The sequence below is a fragment of the Vigna unguiculata genome, chromosome 10 (genome assembly GCF_037176805.1).
Source record: "Vigna unguiculata cultivar grain cowpea cultivar isolate G323 ecotype 2 chromosome 10, ASM3717680v1, whole genome shotgun sequence".
NCBI lineage: Eukaryota > Viridiplantae > Streptophyta > Magnoliopsida > Fabales > Fabaceae > Vigna > Vigna unguiculata.
The window spans coordinates 595,958-617,693 of NC_140801.1; the positions used below are offsets into that span (position 1 = coordinate 595,958).

A 21,736-nucleotide genomic window follows, 5' to 3' on the forward strand; every position below is an offset into this window, starting at 1 on the left:
CATTTTCTCTCTCTTATTTTTTTTTTTTACTTTTACATTATTTATTTATTATTAACTAATTAAGGAGAATTTTACGGTGACATGGGAATTTCTTTATTTATTTTGATGATATTTTTGTAAAAATAGAATTATTACCCAAGCTCATTAATTATACCTTTTCAAGGATATATAGTTTTGTTATACTTGAGTAATATTAATGTAAAGCTTTTTTAGTTGAGATTTTACTCTTGTAAGAACAACTTTATTCTTGAAGTATGTTGAATTTTCCACCTTAAGCAGAATTAACAAATATATGTTGGAATCCATGTTTTATGGATAAAGTTGCATATATAATTAAATAAATGTCTTAAATATTTTTTTTTGTCAAGTAAGAAACTATTAAAATATAGTGAGTTTGTATTAACAAGGGGTTGAGACTAATAACTTCTTTTTTTTGTACTTTTTTATAAAATAATGAAATTATTTTAAGTAGAGTCAATTATAATATATATATTATAGTGAAAATATATATGCAGTGTCATGTTGTAATTAGTCTACATTTTTTTTATAACAATAAAATGCGAAATATTAACTTTTTTTTATAACTATTGTTACAATAAGATTTATTAAAATATAAAAATTATAATTATAATAAAATAGATATAAGAATTATTTATATTTTTCTTTTTAAAATAATTACTTTTTAAACAGATATACACATATATTTATTATTTTTTTTAGTAAATAAAAATTGTTATCGTAATTTAAGGATAAAATCATACAAAAACAGTTATAAAAGTTATAAACTAATATAACATATTTTTCGGGATGTTACAACCATTAAACTAATTTGCAGTTAGCTTTTCACTTGTATTATCAACTTTGAAATTAAAAGAAGAAATTGAAAATAGATAATGTGAATGTTTTGATTCATTGTATTTAAATATATAAAGTGGTGTTTATTCAAGTTGACGATGGTAAAAATTATGAAAAGAGAAAAAAATATCCACGAAAATCAATTTTAATTGTTCGTCTTGAAAGATTTTATTAGTTCAACGGATTTTAGCACCTCTAATTAAGTGGTTAAAATAAATTATTACAGGTTAGGAGAAAATTGACTAAGATGTGATAGGGTAAATTATATGAAATAATATATTAGATAAAACATACAATAAATTATGTTAAATAACATTTTTTTTGTAAAAGTTATGTTAAATATACATTAGATAGAATATATAAATTCTATGAAATGACATTACATAACTTTTAGTTTTATTTTGTACAATCATTAAAAATACAATTTTATCTAAATTGTATAAAATTGTATTTTATGTAGTTATTTTTCTTAAAATTATAGAAGTGTATTAAAAAAAATTAACTTGTACTTCTTATTGGTCAAACAATTTTATTAAAAAATATATTTTAATCTAATATTTTTCTCTACAAATTAAGTCCTCCAATTCTTTGCAAATTAATATATATATATATATATATATATATATATATATATATATATATAATTATGTCACTCACTCGTCTTTCTACACGTGTAAACAATGCTTATGCCAATATAACTACAATATTAAGATGAATATACTATTATTTTGACATTTTACATTCACTATTTTACCTTTAGATCTTTCTTTTTTTATTATAAAAAAGTTAATATTTTTAATAAAAAATACCCCCCATATTATCATCTTATGCAAGTGGTGTAAAAGAAAAAGCTTTTACTATTAAGATATTATACGTAGGGTTAAATATATTTTTGTTTTTTAATTTTTAATAAATTTTAAAATTAATTTATTTTGAAATTAGACTAATTTAATTTTTCATCTTTTAATATATATAGATTTAATCATTTTAATCATATTTTATTAAGTTTATTTGATATTTTAAAACACGTTTCATAATAATATTTGACTTAATATTATAATAAAAATGTGTAAAATAATATTTTGTTAAAATATTATATGTATTACCTTACATGGTACACTTAAAACATTATTGTCACATACTCATGACATTAAACTTTTTTAACATTCACACACAAAAAAAAAAAACAATAAATACACAAAAACAAACACCACATTTATTTTCTCTCAGACAAGTACACATTTAATATACATTCTCACTAATACATATACCCTTAAAACATTGCATATCTTCTCACATGCACTTTAAAACATTACTCAGCTTCATAAATTCAACAATTATTACTCATTGAATTAAAATTAATATAAAATTTAACTTTTAACATTCCATGATAAGATAGTGTGACCTACAATAAAAAAAAACAATCATATCCATGTTTTCATTTGTATCAAGACAAATTTTGATTTTTCAGAATCACCCTCGACCACATAAATAAAAGAAATTTTCAAACATCTTATGTCAGAAATTATCGACACACCCTACATTTCCCAGATACGATTCAAATGCCATCTGAACAGTCAAAAGAAGCACATAAACAAAAAAAAAAGGTAATAATAGAAGATTTAGCCCTAATTATTTTCTATTTTTGATGTACAAATTGATCAAATTTCAAAGTATTTAACTTTTTTCTCCCCATGAGTTCCAATTGCCCCTTGAACTCATATAAAAATTAAGCCCTAAAATATTCGGTCCGTGAATGCATGTTTTTCATATCCTTCCAAAGCCTAACCCACAGTTTCATCTTCCAAACCCTGTGATTACTGTGAGCCCAGCTAAGCCAATCTCACACTATAAATTTGTAATTGAACTCTCACACTCCTTAGTGGCCACACACAAACATTCCACAGATCTACCCATGTCACTGGATCTGTGATTATCGTAGATATTGGTGTCATTACCAAAATTTGTACCGATCAATATCCAAATACACATCAAATCTAGTCACATTCTTTTTCAACCCTTTCACTCCTCAATTCACATCACACTCAACAACCATGGAGATTGATAGCAGGTTTTTGAGCACTGGGCTCCTCCTGGTTGCCACAATCCTTGTGGCAAAACTCATTTCGGCCTTCATAGTGCCCAAATCCAGGAAGAGGGTACCCCCAGTTGTGAAGGGGTGGCCCTTGGTTGGAGGGCTTGTCCGTTTCCTCAAAGGTCCAATCTTTATGCTCCGTGAGGAGTACCCTAAGCTTGGGGGTGTCTTCACCCTCAAACTCTTCCACAAGAACATCACTTTCCTCATTGGCCCTGAGGTCTCCGCACACTTCTTTAAGGCTCCGGAGACTGATCTCAGCCAGCAAGAGGTGTACCAATTCAATGTGCCAACTTTTGGACCTGGGGTGGTCTTTGATGTTGACTACTCTGTCAGACAGGAACAGTTCAGGTTCTTCACTGAGGCTCTTAGGGTCAACAAGCTAAAGAGTTATGTCAATCAGATGGTTGCAGAAGCAGAGGTATGTTTGTTTGATCCTTTTCTTTTGTTGTTGTTTGTGAGTGATCTTGTATGATGGTTTCGTTCTCTGTTGTTCTTGGGTTTAATCATTGCAATTGGGAATTTGTTGGGGTATTTTATTTATGGATTTAAGTTTCCCAATTTTTGGTTTCTCACTTTTTCACTTAATGGTCAAATCCCCACTTTTGAAAACCTCCACTCTTCCATCATGGTTCTGTAGATGCCAAAGTTTTCACCCCTTGGTCTACACATGCCAAAATTAGGTTGATTTTGGATATTTACAAAATTCAAAGACGAAAAATGATGTTTTAAAAGTTAGGAATAAAAAGCCCAATATTGTAAATTTTACTGTGATGATGATGAACACCATTAGCCCTTTTGTTTTCTTTGATTTTTATGGGGAGTGATGATGGATTGGGGGACTGGGAAAATTTTGTCACCCCCTTGGAAATTTGCCAGTTTTGAGGCTGATAGGCTTAGATTCCTTGCTTTTGTTATTGCCTTTTGTGCTTCACTTGACCCTTTTACGTTGTTACTTGAGTTCATTTCTGATATTAAGCCAGAGAAGTTCATTCTTCATTTAGATTTTGACATCACTATGGTGAAATGAAATGACATCAAACCTGACAGTTTTCATCGTCTCATGATGTTGTTTGTTAACATTAAACTCCTACCTTGTACTTTTTCTTGTCTGTATAAGAACTCTTAACATTGAAGACTGTTCTATCCCAAACACAAACTCAATTTGCAGGACTATTTCTCAAAGTGGGGACCCAGTGGTGAGGTTGATTTGAAGTATGAGCTTGAGCATCTCATTATCCTGACAGCCAGTAGATGTCTCCTGGGGCGTGAAGTTCGGGACAAGCTTTTTGATGATGTCTCTGCACTGTTCCATGATCTTGACAATGGGATGCTTCCAATCAGTGTGCTCTTCCCATACCTTCCTATCCCAGCTCACAAGCGCCGAGACCAGGCACGCAAGAAGCTAGCTCAAATCTTTGCCACCATCATAGCTTCTCGCAAGAGTGCAAGCAAATCAGAAGATGACATGCTGCAGTGCTTCATCGACTCAAAATACAAAGATGGTCGTCCAACAACTGAAGCTGAAGTCACTGGACTCCTCATTGCTGCACTCTTTGCTGGCCAACACACAAGTTCAATCACCTCCACTTGGACTGGTGCATATCTGCTGTGTAACAACAAGTACCTTTCAGCTGTGCAGGAGGAGCAGAAGCAGCTGATGGAAAAGCATGGTGACAGAGTTGACCATGATGTTTTGGCTGAAATGGATGTGTTGTATAGGTGCATCAAAGAAGCCTTGAGACTCCACCCTCCTCTGATCATGCTGCTGAGAAGCTCACACAGTGATTTTAGTGTCACAACAAGAGAGGGGAAAGAGTATGACATTCCCAAAGGCCATATAATTGCTACATCACCTGCATTTGCCAACAGGCTAGGACACATTTTCAAGGACCCTGAGAGGTATGATCCTGACCGGTTTTCGGCCGGGAGGGAGGAGGACAAGGCGGCCGGAGCATTCTCATACATTTCGTTTGGAGGTGGTAGACATGGATGCCTTGGTGAGCCATTTGCATATCTGCAGATTAAAGCAATATGGACTCATCTGCTGAGGAATTTTGAACTGGAGTTGGTGTCACCTTTTCCTGAGATAGATTGGAATGCCATGGTTGTGGGAGTTAAGGGAAAAGTGATGGTCCGATATAAGAGGAAGGTGCTTTCAGTTGATCAATAGGACTAATGTTTCATTTTCATGCATGATTTTATTGTAAGCAGTTACTGTTAGTCTTTCCTGCTTCAGATTCTGTCCAAGTTCACTGTCTATTTTGGCAATGGATATCTACAATCTTTGATTTTGATTTCATTTTGTAATGTGATAAGTGATTGTATCTTGTTTTGGTTTGTGTTATGGAGGCTACTAGTTACTTGGCTTCAAGTGAAATATGGTTAAACTAAAATGCTGCATGGGATATTTTGCTGCTGAATTTGGATTTTCTGTCTTTAAAATGCAGATTTTTGTGTTTCAAAGTATATTAAAAAGAATTTAATATAACAATTGGTGTATTTTTCTTGCTGATCAGAGAACAACACAAAAATATTTCATGTTATAATAACTATTAGGGAATTATAATATTCAACACATTTCAGAGATAAAAAATTTGTTTTATGGTGATATTTTCTAATCCACTCTTCTTTTGAATAAAAAAAAAAACTAAATTGACATGACATAACGAGTGTTCTCATATTATCAATAGAAAATAATAAAATAATTATATTATCATATATTAAATGTATTATTTTTTTTCAAATCAAAAGATTAATTGTATCACTTTAAATTTGAGGAATTACAAAACATTTGGCTCAAGTTCAAGAGGTAAAAAAATTATTAAGATTTATTAAATGCAAAAACAAAAAAAGATGTTAGGTTTTTAATCAAACATTTTAATTAAAATGTTATTTTCTTATTCAAAGATATCATTATATTTATTGTTGTTGTTAATTTCAACTAAAATGAATTTAGTTACAAAAGTATGTATTTTTTTAAAATTTGAATCATTGCTATTTTCTCCTATCAAAGTTAAATACAACCAGTTAAATAGAACTAGTAAAAACAAGTTTGTGTGTTTATTATTATTTTTAATTTTGAAAGTAAATATAAACAATTTATAAATTTTATTATAAATATTTTATATTTATTTTGTAGATAATTTTTTATTAAAAATATTTATTTTAGTTTAAAATGATTAATTTAAAAAATAATTAAATGAATGAAACAGTTAAATTTAATAAAATAGTTATTTAAATAATAAAAATAATAAAACAATTATTAGAATTTAAAAAAATAGTTATTTACTAAAGAATAAAATTAAAAGCAAAATATGAAAAAGAATGAGATATAATAGGTGTAAATATACATTTAAAATATTTCGGAATATTTCATTTCTCTTAATAAAATGAATGCATGTAATGAAAATAGGTGTTGAATGAATGTGATGCTTCACCAATCTTAGGTTTCTTTCTGGAATTTGAGAGGAATTTGAGAATTTTTAACTATGATACATAGATACGATACATGTATCAGATATGGTATATATATCTGTTATGCATATATGTTTTGAACATAATGAAATACGATACGTTATATATATATATATATATATATATATATATATATATATATATATATATATATATATATTTAAAAACATGATAAATATATTAATGTTATCGTGTGCATCCAAATTAAAATCACAAGTATTAAACTTGTCAATATAAAAAGTTATAAATTATTGTCATCATAAAAATATTGTTTTATATATTAGATACTTCATTAATAAATATCGGTAAAATATTTTAAAATATCAAATATAAATACGTGTTAGGACACAGATACGTAATCCAAATTAAAGTATCGATATTTCATAGGTTTTCAAAAATGAAATCACAAGAACATTACATATTTTAAAATATGCAACAATAATATATTCATTAAATTAAAATTAATATAATAATTAAGTTTTAACTTATTATGATAAGTTAGCATGGTAAAAATTATAAATGTAATTAATAATATTAACAACAATAGTAATAATAATTATTATTACTATAGTTGTTTTATAATTTTCTTTTTAGTGTGTTGATACAAACAATTTTGTTTTAACTTTTATTAAAGCAAATCATTCTTTATTTTGAATTTTTTTTATTGACTTCTTTTTTTTTAAACTTAAAAAAGTATTATTATTTTTTACATATATACATTGTAATATTAAATATATGTATATACATATATAGAATATTTTACGGTTTTTTCACATATGTACACATTTAAAACATTGTGTATGTTCTCATATACATTCATTTACACTTAGAACATTATAAGTCCTCCTCCTTTCACACACATACTTGTAATGTGTGTGAATTAGGTGGGAGATTTAAGAGTATGAAACAAAAAATGAAAAGAAGTTAAAAGTGATGTTGTTTGTATCAAAGAAAAAAGAATAAGTAAACGAGAAAATAAAAAGAAAATTTGTTAGTACTTTAATAGATATAATAGATAGAAAAAAAAATTTCAATTGATGAAATTATAATATTACGAGTCCTTCCCTAATAATTAAAATTAATTTAAAATGACGTATGATTAAGTTTTTGTAAATATTAAACTATTATTGGTACATTATGTGAACTCAGATGAAAATAAAAAATTACAAATGATTTGACGTTATAAAAAGAATACAAGATTTAAAAAATAAATTTATATAAAATCAAATCAAATGTAAATAAAACTAATTGTAAAATTGCAAGCATTGTAAATTTCTTAAAAACTTAAAAGATATACAAAATTAGTGTAAAAATGTATGGTGCATTTAATACAAGACATGGTACAACAACATAATATGAAAAAGTACAATTAAATCACAATAATTAAGAAAAAAAAACCAATAATGTAATGAGTTTCTTCATAAGAGAGAATATTAGAAGTAATCAAATTTTCATTACAATGCATCAATTGGTTAATGTATTTCTTCAAAATCTTTGATGACTTTTATGTTCAAAATATTTAATCATTCTTCCATTTATAATTTACCGCCCCAAATTTGTAAAAACATTAATTTATAATATTTCTCTTAAAAATTGTTAAAATTTAATTATCAAAATATTAATGTTTTTATCGGACAATAAAAAATGTAAAAGTTAGTGTACAATCATTAATAACGAAGTAATATAGAAAAAGGTCTTTTAATCATTATAATTCTTAATTTATCGAAGGAAAATAATTTTTTATTACTAAATTTTGATAATTTTATATTAGTATTTTATTTGAATTTTTTAAGTAATTTTTTATTTTTCTATTATTTTATTTTCAATATTTCAAAATCACTTAAAATATTATCACTTTATATTATAATTTTATATTATAAAAAAAAATTATCAAAATTTAGTAGTCAAAATATCATTATTTACTAAATTTAGTAGTCAAAATATCATTATTTACTAAAAGAGCATATCAGTAACACGGTAGAAGTTGAAGGCAGTGAATATTAGAACAGCAACACCCACTATAGTAGAACTGCTTCTCCAAGGGTCTCTGAAGTAAACCCACCTCAATGTTCCCATTGCCCATTTCCAGTCATTGTTGTAGTGTTCATTAACATCTTCCATGATCTGGTGGTAGCACGTTGAATTTGTCACCACATGTTTGCAGAGATCATTCACCAGATTTGCCAATTCTTGATCACTTCCCAGTTCATGCACAATAGTTTCTTTCTCAACCAGCAACTCTGCATCATCTTTGGTATGAATAAGAGAATCAATCAGAGAAACATAGTTGCAGATGTAAGGTTCTTCAGGATAATGACACTGCTCAAATGCTATCAGGTTCCTCAGAACACACTCTGTTGTGTGGTCTACTTTCAACTGGGGTATCTGAAACCGAGCTTTGAACAACTTGCAGCATGGCAAGCAACCCAAGCAGAGAAACCAGCTGAAGAATCGTTTCTTCTCAAACTTCACATCGAGTAAGGATCTGTCATGAACCATGTCGAAGCTTATCCCAGCCTCATTCAACTTTGTTGCAGTCCTTAGAACACACTCCTTGTGACTATAGTTTTTCTGAATGCTCAGGTTCTTAGGGAGATACGAATTTCGAATGAGATCAGTGAAATGCAGTGATTTCTCCCACTTTCTTTGCTCAAACTTGTTCTCTGAGGTATGTTCGTGAGGATAATAACCCCCAAAGTACTCATGAGCCAGGTTAATGAATCTGGTGTGGCTTTTGACACTGCTTGGGACAACTTTATCGTACAGTTTTTCCAACACTGTCATTGGAAGCTGGTTCTCGAGCAGCATCAAGTCACACTGGATACTTTTTCCGACACAACCTTGTGTTACTAGGTAGTCCTCCTTGTGTTCCCATTTTTTTGATTGTCTGAGGAACAGTTCCATGATGAACACAGCATCCAACAACATTATCTCCACAAATTGGTCCTTGCTGATGTCGGGGAATTTCTTCTGGTAACAACGGCGCAGGTTTTGCTCTTCTAGTTGAAGGAAGGCTTTGTAGTGCAGCAAATCAAGCTTGCTCATTTGGCTCAGGCGTGCCCAGAAGAAATGGAAATATCTTTGTTTCTGCTCATGCATTTCCTCTAGTTGAGCGTTGTTATGGTGGACAGGGCCTATTGAGACCAATAGAGGAGTGTAGGCCACCACTTTCACCTTCAAAAGACTGGTTGGTACCTTGTAGATACAACATTCTGGCCACACTGCAGGCTCAATCACTTCTGGGATGTTAATTATGTGTTGGATGTTGTGTTCAACACAATTCTCCATCAGACCTCTTTTTTCTGCTCCTGTTCAGCAAACACACACCAGCCATCAGAGAAATTCTAGTGTTTCACCGGAGAGAACAAACACTAATGAGATCTGAGTCCAACCACATAAGACATTGACACCACTCTCAACCCAAAATCTTAGGACAATGGATTTATGGGTATTTATCCTTATATATTTAGTCAATGTAGAACTCAGATCCACACTTGGATTCTTAACACCTGTAGAGACTTTCAAGAAATAAAGAAAAGGTTTATCTTCACAACAATTTAGTAAATTTGGTTTCTTTGCTAGGTTTTTTTTGTATTGTTCCTCCGCTGAATTTTCAACAACATACATCGATGGACAATACTCCTCTAATATATCAACATCAGTACTTTTTGAAGACTAAAAAAAACAATATTAAAAATTTAGTAAAAAATCTGGACTCAAACTAAATGGGATAAGTAGTTTCGATTTCTACTGTTTACCTTTTCAAAACTTTAAAAAAATGACCAAACTTCTTTCTTCAGTCCTCTTGCTATGTAGAGATATGAACATTAAAATTCCTTCAAATTCATGAGAAATGAATCATGTTAAAAGACAAACCAATGTTTAGCATTCTTGGGGAATAAATATGCTAATCCATGCTCTCAGGTATAATAAAGATGTATTTTAATATAAAGCAGTAAAAAGACATCTACACTGCAGATGTGCCTCTTCAAAACAAGATAAATGACTTTGAAAAAGAAAAGGGCAGATTCCACTGATGCACAGAGGATCCATCCATCTTCATGTACAGACATAAAGTGAAGATATTTTTCAACCAAAAAAATGGCTTTTCCCCTTTGGCTAAAAGCATTCTTGCTTTGTATAAGATAAAGTTAGAACTTTTAAATATCAGCTACAAACAGAAGAAGGAATAGAACACACAAGGAAAGAGAATCACTAGTAAAGTGACATTTGCAACATCTCAAATAGAAAAGGAACAAAACCAAAATGAAAAAACCAGAAGTAGAACAGAAAAAGATGGGGGAGGAAGAGCATAGAAACAAAAGATCATGACAGTTATAGAGTGAAAAACTGATGAAAAAATTTAACTAGTACAAGGATCCTGTAGTAGGTATTATGTTTATGTTATCACAAACTAGTGTTAACTACAATGCACATTGTATGAACCTGAAAGAGTAGTGTCTCCTCTAACAATTTCTCAGTTCCAAGCTTTTCTGGATCTTCACTTCTAAACTCTCTCTTTTCTCGGTCTCTTTCTGGTTTGTGCTTGAACTTTTGGTGAGCTTTGTAGATGCAGTAAGTGAAAAATCAACTAGTCAAAGCAAATACAGTGCCAAGGGAAAAGAAAGTTCTTCACTACAACAGAAGTGATCGCTGTTGTTCCAGTTTTGTATGTTAATGTTTGGTGGATTTAATGATAAAATGAATTATTGGAAGGGTGAAAATGAATTTGGATTTTCTACTAAGTTATTTTTACAGTTTCTCTAGGATTTTTTTTTACTATTTTGTATTTTCATGATACACCGATTACAGTATATTTATAATTTTAATCGATAAAGAGTCTGCTGGAAATATCATGATATTCATGAAATTTTGTACAATTTTGTCAGGTTATGATAAATAGTAATTCAATGATCAATTATTCAATGGAAATATTGATGGACCAAGAAATTAATTGTATGAAAATATTGGTAGCTCAGATTTTCATTTCTTTGTTTTTTGGTGCACTGATTGAGTTTTATAACACATGGGGTAGGTGAGTAACAATAATGTGTTTGCTTCTGCTTTTTTCAGTATCATTAAATTTCTTATCTTGCATTATTTTCAAAACAAAAATACTTTTTAATTAATTAGTGTGGTCACTTCAATTTAGGATATTTCGTAGATCTCTCAGTTTTCTTTTTTAGAAACTTATTTTCTTAAAATGAAAAAAAATAGTTAAATATGTTTTTATTTTCGAATCACTTATTCAAATCGTATTTAGTTACGTCTTTAAAATATGTATCAATCTATACTTTTAAAAAGAAGAATATAAAACTTTCTGACATCAAAAGATAATTAATCTTGTAAGAGTCTCTACCAAAATATTAAATCTTAAAGAAAATAAAAAGAAATTGTTTTAGCCCCTTTAAATTAGTGTTTAAGGATAAAAACTAATTTAATCTAATACTAATTATTCATGATTTTTTTTTCTAATTTAGAAAAGCTCTATGATTACTATGTTAGTTTCATTCACCCTTATGATGAGGATAGTGTACAGTTGATTTTTAATCTCTCACTACAAATTTGTTTTATTTGAAAGCAGTTATATACACATTTTATAATTTATGGTATTAAACCATAAAAAGACGAAGAAAATATCATTGTACCTATCAAACTAAATGCGACTTTTTTAAAATAATTTCACAAAAATACTTGTTTTCTATTTAATAATTAAAATACATATTTTAGAACGTGTTATTACTATTAAATTTTGTAGTAAATTTTTAAATAGTAACTTATTCTAATAAATATATATAACACAATATTTGTCTCTATATATTTCATTAGTATAAATAGTACAGAAAAATTTAGAAAACACTATTATTAAAAAAAATAATGAAAGAGATATTTGTGCTCTATGAGTGATTATAGGACTGCTATAATATTATAGAAGAAAAATTAAAATAACCACAAAGAAATATGTTATAGTGTAAATAGATAATGAAAGTTGTAAAGATTAAATTAATCTTTAGATTTCTGATTTATTTAATAATTTTTAGTTAAGTGTCTAAAGGATTATTTTTAATTGGATTTAACTACGTACGGCTACATATTTATTATGCATGTGAGCATAAAATTCAATTTAAAGTTTTTATTTAAATTATTTTCATATTATATTTAATTAATACTATACAACATTTAATAATGCAGCCCTACTGAATTTGATAAAAATTTATAACAACCTATTCTATTTAATAAGATGCATTTAAACAGGTGAAAATTTTTACCCAACCTTCATGTCAAACGTCATATTCTCTTCAACCTAATTTCTATTAATCAATAATGAGCATTCATGACATTTATCTGTTTAATTTTTTTTTGTTAATTAAATGACATGACTATTATCTTATTTTCTGTATGTTAATAAATGTAAAATTACATAATTAATTTAAATCAATATTAAAATAATAAAAACCGCTTATTATTATATTATTCGTAGTATTATTTTATATTAATCATAACACTTCATACATTTTAATAAGTGAAAATACAATATAACAATTATGCCACCTGATTAACAAAAGAATCACACGACTTAGTAGAATATTAAAATAATTCAATAGAAAATTGATTAAAAATACACAAACTTTTTAAAAGATTTAAAAATAATTGAGCCTAAATTTAATGACTAAAATCGTAAAATTAAATGTAAAAGAGATTTGGATTTAGAGAAACTTCATTCCACTAACTTTTTTATATACAAAATTCGACTCATTCAATTTTTTTATCTGTGTATAATACACTATTGGCCGAATCTAATATTATTTTTAATTTAGTTAAATAAAATGTGGGTGATGTGAATAATTTATAATAAAAAAATCACCATAATTAATCAATTATTTTTCTTTTCCAAAATATATATATTGATTGCCATAACGAAATTGTGATTGACAATAATTGAGAAATAATTTATCAAGAAATTATTATATTATTTATTGACATATATGTTGTAAAAACATATGAAAATGTGTTAAACATTGAGAAATAATTTATTTGTCGTAATAAATGGAGGGCATCTAGTGTCAAATCGATAAAACTATTTTGTACAATGAAGTTGAAAGAATTCTATTTTTGTGGGAGGCACTTCAATACCTAAATATTAAAATATTAAAATTGTGGAAAGGATATTTATGAGAAATGTTATAACTTATAAGCCTACCATGAATTTACAAGTGGTTACCCTTTCTTGATGGTACCTAAATTAAGACATGGAAGAGAGCATCTAAGGAATGATGTGGTGTATGTTAAGTGTGAAAAACATAGACTCAAACGAAAATTGAGTCACAAGTATGGAGATAAAGGTATACGAGTGAGAGATTATAGTTACAATTCAAATACTCTGAGAAGATCGTATATTAAAAATAATGATAAATTTAAGGGTTAAATATGTTTTTGGTCCATCAAATTTTAGTGAAATTTAGAATTAGTTCTTCTTCGAAACTTTTGACCAATTTAGTCTTTCATTTTTAGAAATGCGTGAATTTAGTCATTCTAACCCAATTTTGTTAAGTTTATTTGACATTTCAAACGCGTTTTATGATAATATTTGAGTTAACATTGAAGTGAAAATGTGTGAAACGATGTAAACAATTTAAATACTATCATGAAATACACTTGAAACGTCAGATAAACTTAACAAAATTTGGTTAAAAGGACTAAATTCACGCATTTTTTAAAATGAAAGACTAAATTGGTTACAAGTTTTGAAAATGAACTAATTTTAAATTTTACTAGGACAAAAATATATTTAACCCTGAATTTAATGATAAATGTTACAATTTGGATTATCACATTTATAGATTTTTTTGTATCAATTTTTGTCTTTTCTCTGAAAATTTAGTTTCTTACTATTTATATTTCTATTCAATCATTTCAATGTCACCTTTGTTTATTTTGTGATGTTTGTTTGCAAAAACACGTTGGTAAAAGTTTGCATTTTTTTTTTTCACTTTCATGACATTAAAAACCAAAATTGAGCATTGGCTCATTTCTAGTACCAAATAAAAAAAAATACATTAAAATAAGTATTTTTGGATTTGTTTTTGATTGGGATGTTGTGCATCAAGTTTCAAGTGAACTAAATAACCTTAAATCATTTTTTTATGCAACACGTTAAATTCAAACAAATTTAAAAATGCTCATCTAAATTAGTATAACTTTTTTATTGGTGATAGATTTTTCTAAGACAAACTTGACAGCGTCCAACGTATATTGACGCATTTATGTCAGACTTATAAAAGAAGTTTTTGACATAAATTTATGTGAGATACTATTAAGTCAAACGTATTTTTACGTTGTATATTTGTCATGTAATACAAATTTACATGTATACAATAATTAGACATATATCTGACATAAAAAATCTAAAGTAATTGATATAAAAAGTCTTTGTTGTGTTAGTAACCAAACTAATATTTATTTATTAAATAGCTTAAAAATAATTTTAAAATTTTTAATTTTTATAATTCTAATAGAATCGGCTATAATCATACTTTAATAACGTGATAATTTAACCGACACTAACATTAAAAAGCCAATTTGTACATAAGTTTTCTTACTATTTTGTATTTAATTATATATATATATATATATATATATATAAAATAAAATTTAAACATAAAACTTTTTGCTAAATAACTTGTTACCAAGTTGTTATTACTCCTGAATTTAGAGTCTCTATCTACCTAGCACCTAACCATTATATATATTTTTATTAGAAGTTAACAAATCATTAAAAAAAATATCAATGACTTTGTAAGGGTTGGTTCAAGATAGAAATTCTTTTATATATATATATATATATATATATATTATCAATTTTATTGATAGACGTAAAGTATGTATATCTATATCCATAATTATATTAAAAAGTATTTTAATTTTTTTTGTATTTCAAGTTTTACAAAAGCTCTTTTATATAATAAAATAAAAAATCACATATCAAAATCTTAAACTGTGAAATTAAATCGAGCACCATATTAACTTTTAAGTTATTTTTTCCATCATATCTAAATTCTTTATTACCAATTATTTAGATTATTTTGGTATAAATGTTCACCCACTTCGTGAAAAGTGGAAAGATTTATGTGGTGCAAATGTAAGATGGGTATAATGCATGTGTAAAGCAAAAAATAATAGATCAAACTTTAGAAAATAGAAAAAGCTAAAAGTTAAACCCTGAGACTTTGAAGATTGTGACATTTCCACTCATGAAAAGCAACAACATTTTGGACTATTAGCTATGTCATCAACAACTTTTGTTTTTGTCTCTGGGTAAATGGATTTAAATTTACTTTGTATAAATTACCCTATTTTCATTTCATAAAAACATTATCCACTTATTTTACTGTTAGGCTAAACTAATCTTTGAACAACTAATTACTAACTATTACACTATTACTTAACCGTTTTTATTATTAGCTAAATAAAATCTATGATAGAGAATTAAAACAACTAACAAAATGTTCTTTTCCAAAATGAAGAACAGTCCATATATATAAATTTTAGGTAGAAGAGAAAAAAAGAAGAAAAGAAAAGAAGATAGATATTTATGCCATTGAGAAAGAAGAAATAGACGCAAAGAAATTAGACTAAACATAGCAAAATTGAGACAAAACAAGTCAAATAAAAATAGTCCAAGCATGTTTATTCATGATATCCGTTTTCAAAATATGCACAAGCATTAACAAAGTTAGAAATCTTTAAAAAAATATACTACACTAAATAATATATAAGTAAAAAGACAAATTCATTTATTTAATATTTTGAGTTGGATGTAACATCTTTCACATTCACATTGATTAAAGATCAGATGATCCCATACCTTGCTTTTACAAATCGTTTTTGTAAGTTTTATATAATCCACTTATCGATGGTAGAGCCTTTTCAGATATTGTTGTTTGTTAAATTTGTTTAATTGATTATTAAAAAAATAATTATTTATTAGGCTTATTGTGTCATTCGCTATAAGATTATTAGACCACCGGTTAATATTTAGTGCAAACTTCACCTTAAAAGATTAAGAACAATGATATTTTGACTACTAAATTTTGACAACTTTCTCTTTTAATATGATGTGTCATGTCATCTTCTAAGTGATTTTAGAATATTGAGAATAAAAATATTGAGAAATGGAAAACCATTTAAAAGATGACACCTAAGATTATAAAAGAAAGTTGTCAAAATTTAGTCTTCAAAAAATCATTTTTCAAAGATTAAAACATTCTTTGTGAATTCATTTACAAGTATATCTTCCGAAAACCTATTATCTCAAAAAAACTTATATAACTAATTACGGAAGCATTTTCTCTTACTAAAGTAGCATAACGTCATAACATATTTCAGGACACATTGCATTATTTGTTGCATTACACATTCCCAATTAACACACCGTTTATTCATTACCTCATGCAGAATTGGATATGAACAAAATGTGTATGTATCATTCATCTGATGTACCATGAAAGCCACCACATACGTGATGATAAGCCCATTTTCTTACGTGTTTGCTGTGTTATTTTCTAACTAGAATTGAAGTTTCACTTCAGAAGTTCATGCATATATATGCAGCTATTTTACCAACGTGAAACAACACAAAAACACTTAACAAGAAGCTGCATGTGTGTGATGAGTTTTGATCATCCAAACACTGCACGAACAGCACGTAGGAACTGGAAAACAGCGAAAACAATGAAAGCAACGCCTACCAAAGTGGAACTCGCTCTCCAAGGGTCTCTGAAGTACACCAACCACAGAGCAGCCATGGTGCGGTTCCAAACATTCTGGTAATGCTTGTTCAGTTCATTAATAGTCTCGAAGTAACACGTTGAGTTCGCCACAACATGTTTGCTCAGACTATTCACAAGCGTTGCCACTTCCTTATCACTCCCCAACTCATGCACGATCACTTCCTTCTCAACCAGCAACTCCACATCAAGCTGAGTGTGTATCAGAGAATCGATGAGATTCACGTAGTTGCAAATGTAGGGTTTTTCAGGATAGTGGCACTGCTCAAAGGCAATGAGGTTCCTCAGAACACATTCAGTTGTGTGATCCACCTTCAACTGGGGGATCCTGAAACGTGCCTTGAAGTGGTTCAGGTATGGCAAGCAACCAAGGCAGAGAAAGGAACTCAGAAATGGCTTCTTCTCAAAGGTTATGTCCAGCAACCTTCTGTTCAGATGCTTCTCAAAGCTCACTCCTGATTCTTGCAACTTTGTTGCCGTTCTTAACACATGAAGGGCACACCCATTGCTTCGACCCCAATCTGTAGGAAGGTAAAAGTACCTAGAAAAAAATGGTGGTTCAGTTAATACAACTTGGTTTAGATCACAGAAGTCGTACTAGAATAGTACGATTTCAATTAAAGTTAAAAAGAAAAAATTCACACCGGAGGAATAATATGCTACCACAACTTTACTTTCATGAATCAAAAATCGTGTAAGTTCACACGACTTTAGCATAACGAAAACCTACCAAGCTGACAATTTGTTCATTTTTTTTTACTTATTTTTAAAACTTGTATCATACCTTATGAGATCAGTGAAGTGTTTTGTACTCTTGTTGCACCTATCTTTGTTCTTCGACTTAGAATATTTCTTGGAACTTCGGAGAGAGCCACTGAAGTAGTTTTTCCTGGACTGGTTCTTGTCAAGAACACGTTTGGTTTCATCAGAAGAAGACATTTGGGTGTCGTAAAACGCAAAGTACTCGATGGCAAGATCAACAAAACCTGCACTGTGTTCATCCTTCTTGCTCTCACTAGGGACAACAGTGTCGTAGAGTCTCTGAAGCACAAAAAAGGGTATCTGATTCTCCAACAAGATCAAGTCCCTTGTGATGTTCTTGCAGAGCCATGACTGTGTCAAGATGAGATCATCGCTGTGTTTCACCCGAAACGATTTGGTCTGCTTGTAATCGTGCTCGTGCTTGGATCTCTCAGATTTCCAGTGACAGTTTCGGAGCAAGAGTTCCATGATGAACACTGCATCGAGCAGCATCATGTCCACGAACTTCTCTCTGGGGATGTCGGGGAATTTGTCCGCGTAACATTCTCGGATGTTTTCTTCCTTGTCTTGGAGGTAGTGCTTGAAGCTCTTCATGGCTTGTTCGTTTGAGACACGCTCCCAGAAGCAGTGGAAGTACCTTTTCTTGTGCTCTTGCATTGGCTTGAGTTGGTGTTTGGTGAGGTGAATTGGGCCAATTGAGATCCACTGAGGGGTGTAGGCATCATCGTTCACCGTTCGGAGATTGTAAGGAACCTTGTAGATGCTGCACTCCGACAACCTTAGCTCCTCTAGCTCTGGCATGTCGATGATGTGTTTCACCATCTCAAATTCGGTTTCCGACAGTGCAGAACCACAAGTTTTGTAAGCATTTGCCATTGTTGTTGCAGAAACCCAGCTTCAACTCAACTTTCTCTTTATCAAAATCAAAAACTAAGCCTCTGTTGTCTGCATTGTAAATCATTCATTGGTTAAAGGAAAATGATTTTTTAAGGAAGTTTTGATAACTTTTTCTTATAATTATAATTTATCATTTTTTAAGTAATCTTTCATTTTTTATTTTTTTATATTTATAAATTAATTACAAAATGACACTTAAATTGTAAGAAAAAATTATCAAGTCAATTGTCCTAAGTTTAAAGGATTATAAACTACTGCATTAGTCTCAGAAGTATTTGAAATTTTTTGAATGAATTTCTAAATTATTTCTTTTAATTTAGTCTTTAATCATGCATTGTACGGTAACCTTCCTAAGTTTCTAAAACTTCATAAATTGCAATTTTTTTTTAACAAAAAATGCACCAAGAAACGTACTTTTAGTGAGACCAGTTAAAAAATGTTTTTTTTTTTTTGAGTTTCAGTGAGAAATTTTACTTTTAAAAAATATATATATAATAAGAAATGGTTAAATATGTTTTTTCTCTAAATTATTATAAAAATTTATATTTTATTTTTAAATTAAATTATACAAAACATTTTTTTCTAACAGAATTAAAATCCTTGAAAATTTTAGATTATGTACTGTTAGATCTCTCATAAGAAGTAACCCTGAGTTCATCTAAAACGTTATAAGGTTTTCAAGGTTTCTGCAATCATATAACTATATATAACTATACGTTTGCAATTGATGATTATTTTCAAAGATTATAAAAAAACTTGGACTCTAACCGCAATTTAAAATCTTTTTTATAATATTTATCATCAACTTTTTTTTTATATTGAGGAAAGTGGCTACTGGTAAAAGAAAAATTGTTAGGCTTTTTAATAATAATACAAACAGGAAAAAAAAGGCAAAAGAAAGAAAAATATGTAGTAGAAATGCTTTATATTATCAAAATAAGGTATATGTTTGGTTTTTGTTTGCTTTATTGAAAAAAATTCTGAAAACAAGCATCAGTTCCCAAATCCTAGGAAAAATTTCATGAAAAAACCACTTAAAATATGATTAATCAGATTTTAATGAATCATTAGTGAAATCTATAAATTATGTATCCCAGAAAATAGCTAGTTATCGATGCATCTCAAAGAATATGCAAATACGTAACATGCAACATAAATCACCAAAGGGAAAGAACATAGCAGAACCTGTGATTAAAACATTAAAAGGATAAAATCAAAAACTGGAAAATTTCAGAACCTGTTTGAGTGGAGAAATTATTTGAAGAGTTTGAGGTTTGTGTTCTTCTTCAGTAGCTGCCACCTTTGTCCATGTTCATGCTTGGTGTTGGTGTGTGTGTGTGAGTGTGTGCTTTTTATGTTGGCCAAAAGTGGAAAATGATGAAGACTTCATGCCACTTTATTCAATTATCAATGCATGCTTTTGTTTGGTAGCTTGTTCAAACAATTATTTAAATATGATTGAGGACTTTAAAATATATGGAAAACATAATATTGATAATTTTTTTATAGACTGAAAGAAAAAGGAGATAAAGTTTTGCTTTGAAAGTAAATATCCAAGGCTTTTTCTTCATTTTATCTTACATTAAAGTTATCTTTTGCTGTTGTACCAACTAGAGAGTCAATAATGTTAGGAAAACTAAAAGTAAAAAAAAAATTAGAATTTCCAATTTATATAACAATTTTAATACTATACTTTTAATACTTTAAATAGAAAAATGATAAACATTTAATTTCCAACTTTATCATAGGTGAAATAGTTTATGATGATATTTTTCTAATATTTATGTAGATGACGCCGATGCTGACCTATTATAGATGCGTCACGTATTTGTACGAGAGAAAAAAATTGGTCATATTTTAAAGAAATGTATTTAATATATGAATTTTTAGTTCATCATTGATTTTTCTAAACTCTATTCCTAGAGGACTATTTTTAATTAAGAATTTAATCTGTATAAGTTAATTTCATAATGTTAATTGATTGCATATTAATGTATGAAAGACAAAAATTGGGCAATTATCAGCAGAAACATAACACTGACTCATCATCCACCAATAAGATGGAAATGAAAGGTGTAGAAACATCATATCCATACAATAATTAATACTTTGCAAGAACATTTTCGATATATGCAATTAATTTCCTTCAAAACGTTTTTCGATAAGGGGGGAAAAAGTTAAATGTTTCTTATTATTTCATTTTTCATATTTTGTATAGATATCAAGATTTGACAATTAGATATGCATTAAATAATTAAATAATTTGAGCGTCAAAAATATTTTTCGCAAGTAAGCCATCAATTAAATTAACAAATGTAAGGAGAACGAGTGATTGGTATTTTTTTTATCAGTAAAGAATGAATTAAAATTAAAAAATATTCAAAGAATGTTCTAACCCTTATATAAAAAGTTAATTTGTATATATTAATACACTAATTCGATATCATAGTGTAACGTTCCATTTAATTAATAATCGTAATTAAAAGAAATGTCACACACAAATAGTACAATGGTGTAGTCTTGAGGTCCTTAACACAACCCCTACAAAATTAGGCACATCACGATGTCAACAGAAAACCAGATGAAAAGTCTAACCGGTGAAGGTAGAGTATTAAAGCATAAAGCAATACATGAGTCATAACCCTAAAGAAAACCCATTAAGAAATTTAAAGTCCAACCCATGGAGACTATACAGCGGAACCATCACCTCCCTGTTGCCCACGGGTGTTCCTCGCATCTGCTCACATCAACTACAAGTTGATGATCATCGCAAAAGAGAGTACCACACAACAGAACACACAACAATAAAAGTAGGGTAAGCTAGAGCACAAAAGATTTCATCCATGCAATCAAATATATTTTC

General features: G+C 28.8%; 3 protein-coding genes across 6 annotated transcripts; 1 reads left to right on the forward strand and 2 right to left on the reverse strand.

Moving 5' to 3' along the window:
* Nucleotides 1–2,595: 2,595 nt before the first annotated feature.
* On the forward strand, nucleotides 2,596–5,324 carry CYP51G1 (CYTOCHROME P450 51G1). The gene is made up of 2 exons (XM_028051756.2): nucleotides 2,596–3,371; nucleotides 4,122–5,324. The coding sequence occupies exons 1-2, from the start codon at nucleotides 2,910–2,912 to the stop codon at nucleotides 5,121–5,123; spliced, it is 1,464 nt and encodes a 487-aa protein (XP_027907557.1). The 5' UTR covers nucleotides 2,596–2,909; the 3' UTR covers nucleotides 5,124–5,324.
* A 2,990-nt stretch (nucleotides 5,325–8,314) lies between these two features.
* Nucleotides 8,315–11,093, reverse strand: LOC114166357 (UPF0481 protein At3g47200-like). 4 transcript variants are annotated; one of them, XM_028051074.2, is made up of 3 exons: nucleotides 10,874–11,090; nucleotides 10,186–10,263; nucleotides 8,315–9,735 (listed from the first exon to the last, which is right to left on the reverse strand). In XM_028051074.2, exon 3 carries the CDS (start codon nucleotides 9,713–9,715, stop codon nucleotides 8,381–8,383), a length of 1,335 nt encoding a protein of 444 aa, XP_027906875.1. In that variant the 5' UTR covers nucleotides 9,716–9,735; nucleotides 10,186–10,263; nucleotides 10,874–11,090; the 3' UTR covers nucleotides 8,315–8,380. The 4 variants fall into 4 exon arrangements, with proteins under 4 accessions (XP_027906875.1, XP_085524165.1, XP_027906876.1 ...); XM_085668039.1 differs by having other exon boundaries at nucleotides 8,315–9,729; nucleotides 10,874–11,089; XM_028051075.2 differs by lacking the exon at nucleotides 10,186–10,263 and having other exon boundaries at nucleotides 10,874–11,093.
* Nucleotides 11,094–16,843: 5,750 nt separating this feature from the next.
* Nucleotides 16,844–20,236, reverse strand: LOC114165981 (UPF0481 protein At3g47200-like). Its single transcript, XM_028050626.2, has 3 exons — nucleotides 20,111–20,236; nucleotides 17,999–18,921; nucleotides 16,844–17,755 (listed from the first exon to the last, which is right to left on the reverse strand). The coding sequence occupies exons 2-3, from the start codon at nucleotides 18,850–18,852 to the stop codon at nucleotides 17,107–17,109; spliced, it is 1,503 nt and encodes a 500-aa protein (XP_027906427.1). The 5' UTR covers nucleotides 18,853–18,921; nucleotides 20,111–20,236; the 3' UTR covers nucleotides 16,844–17,106.
* Nucleotides 20,237–21,736: the final 1,500 nt, after the last annotated feature.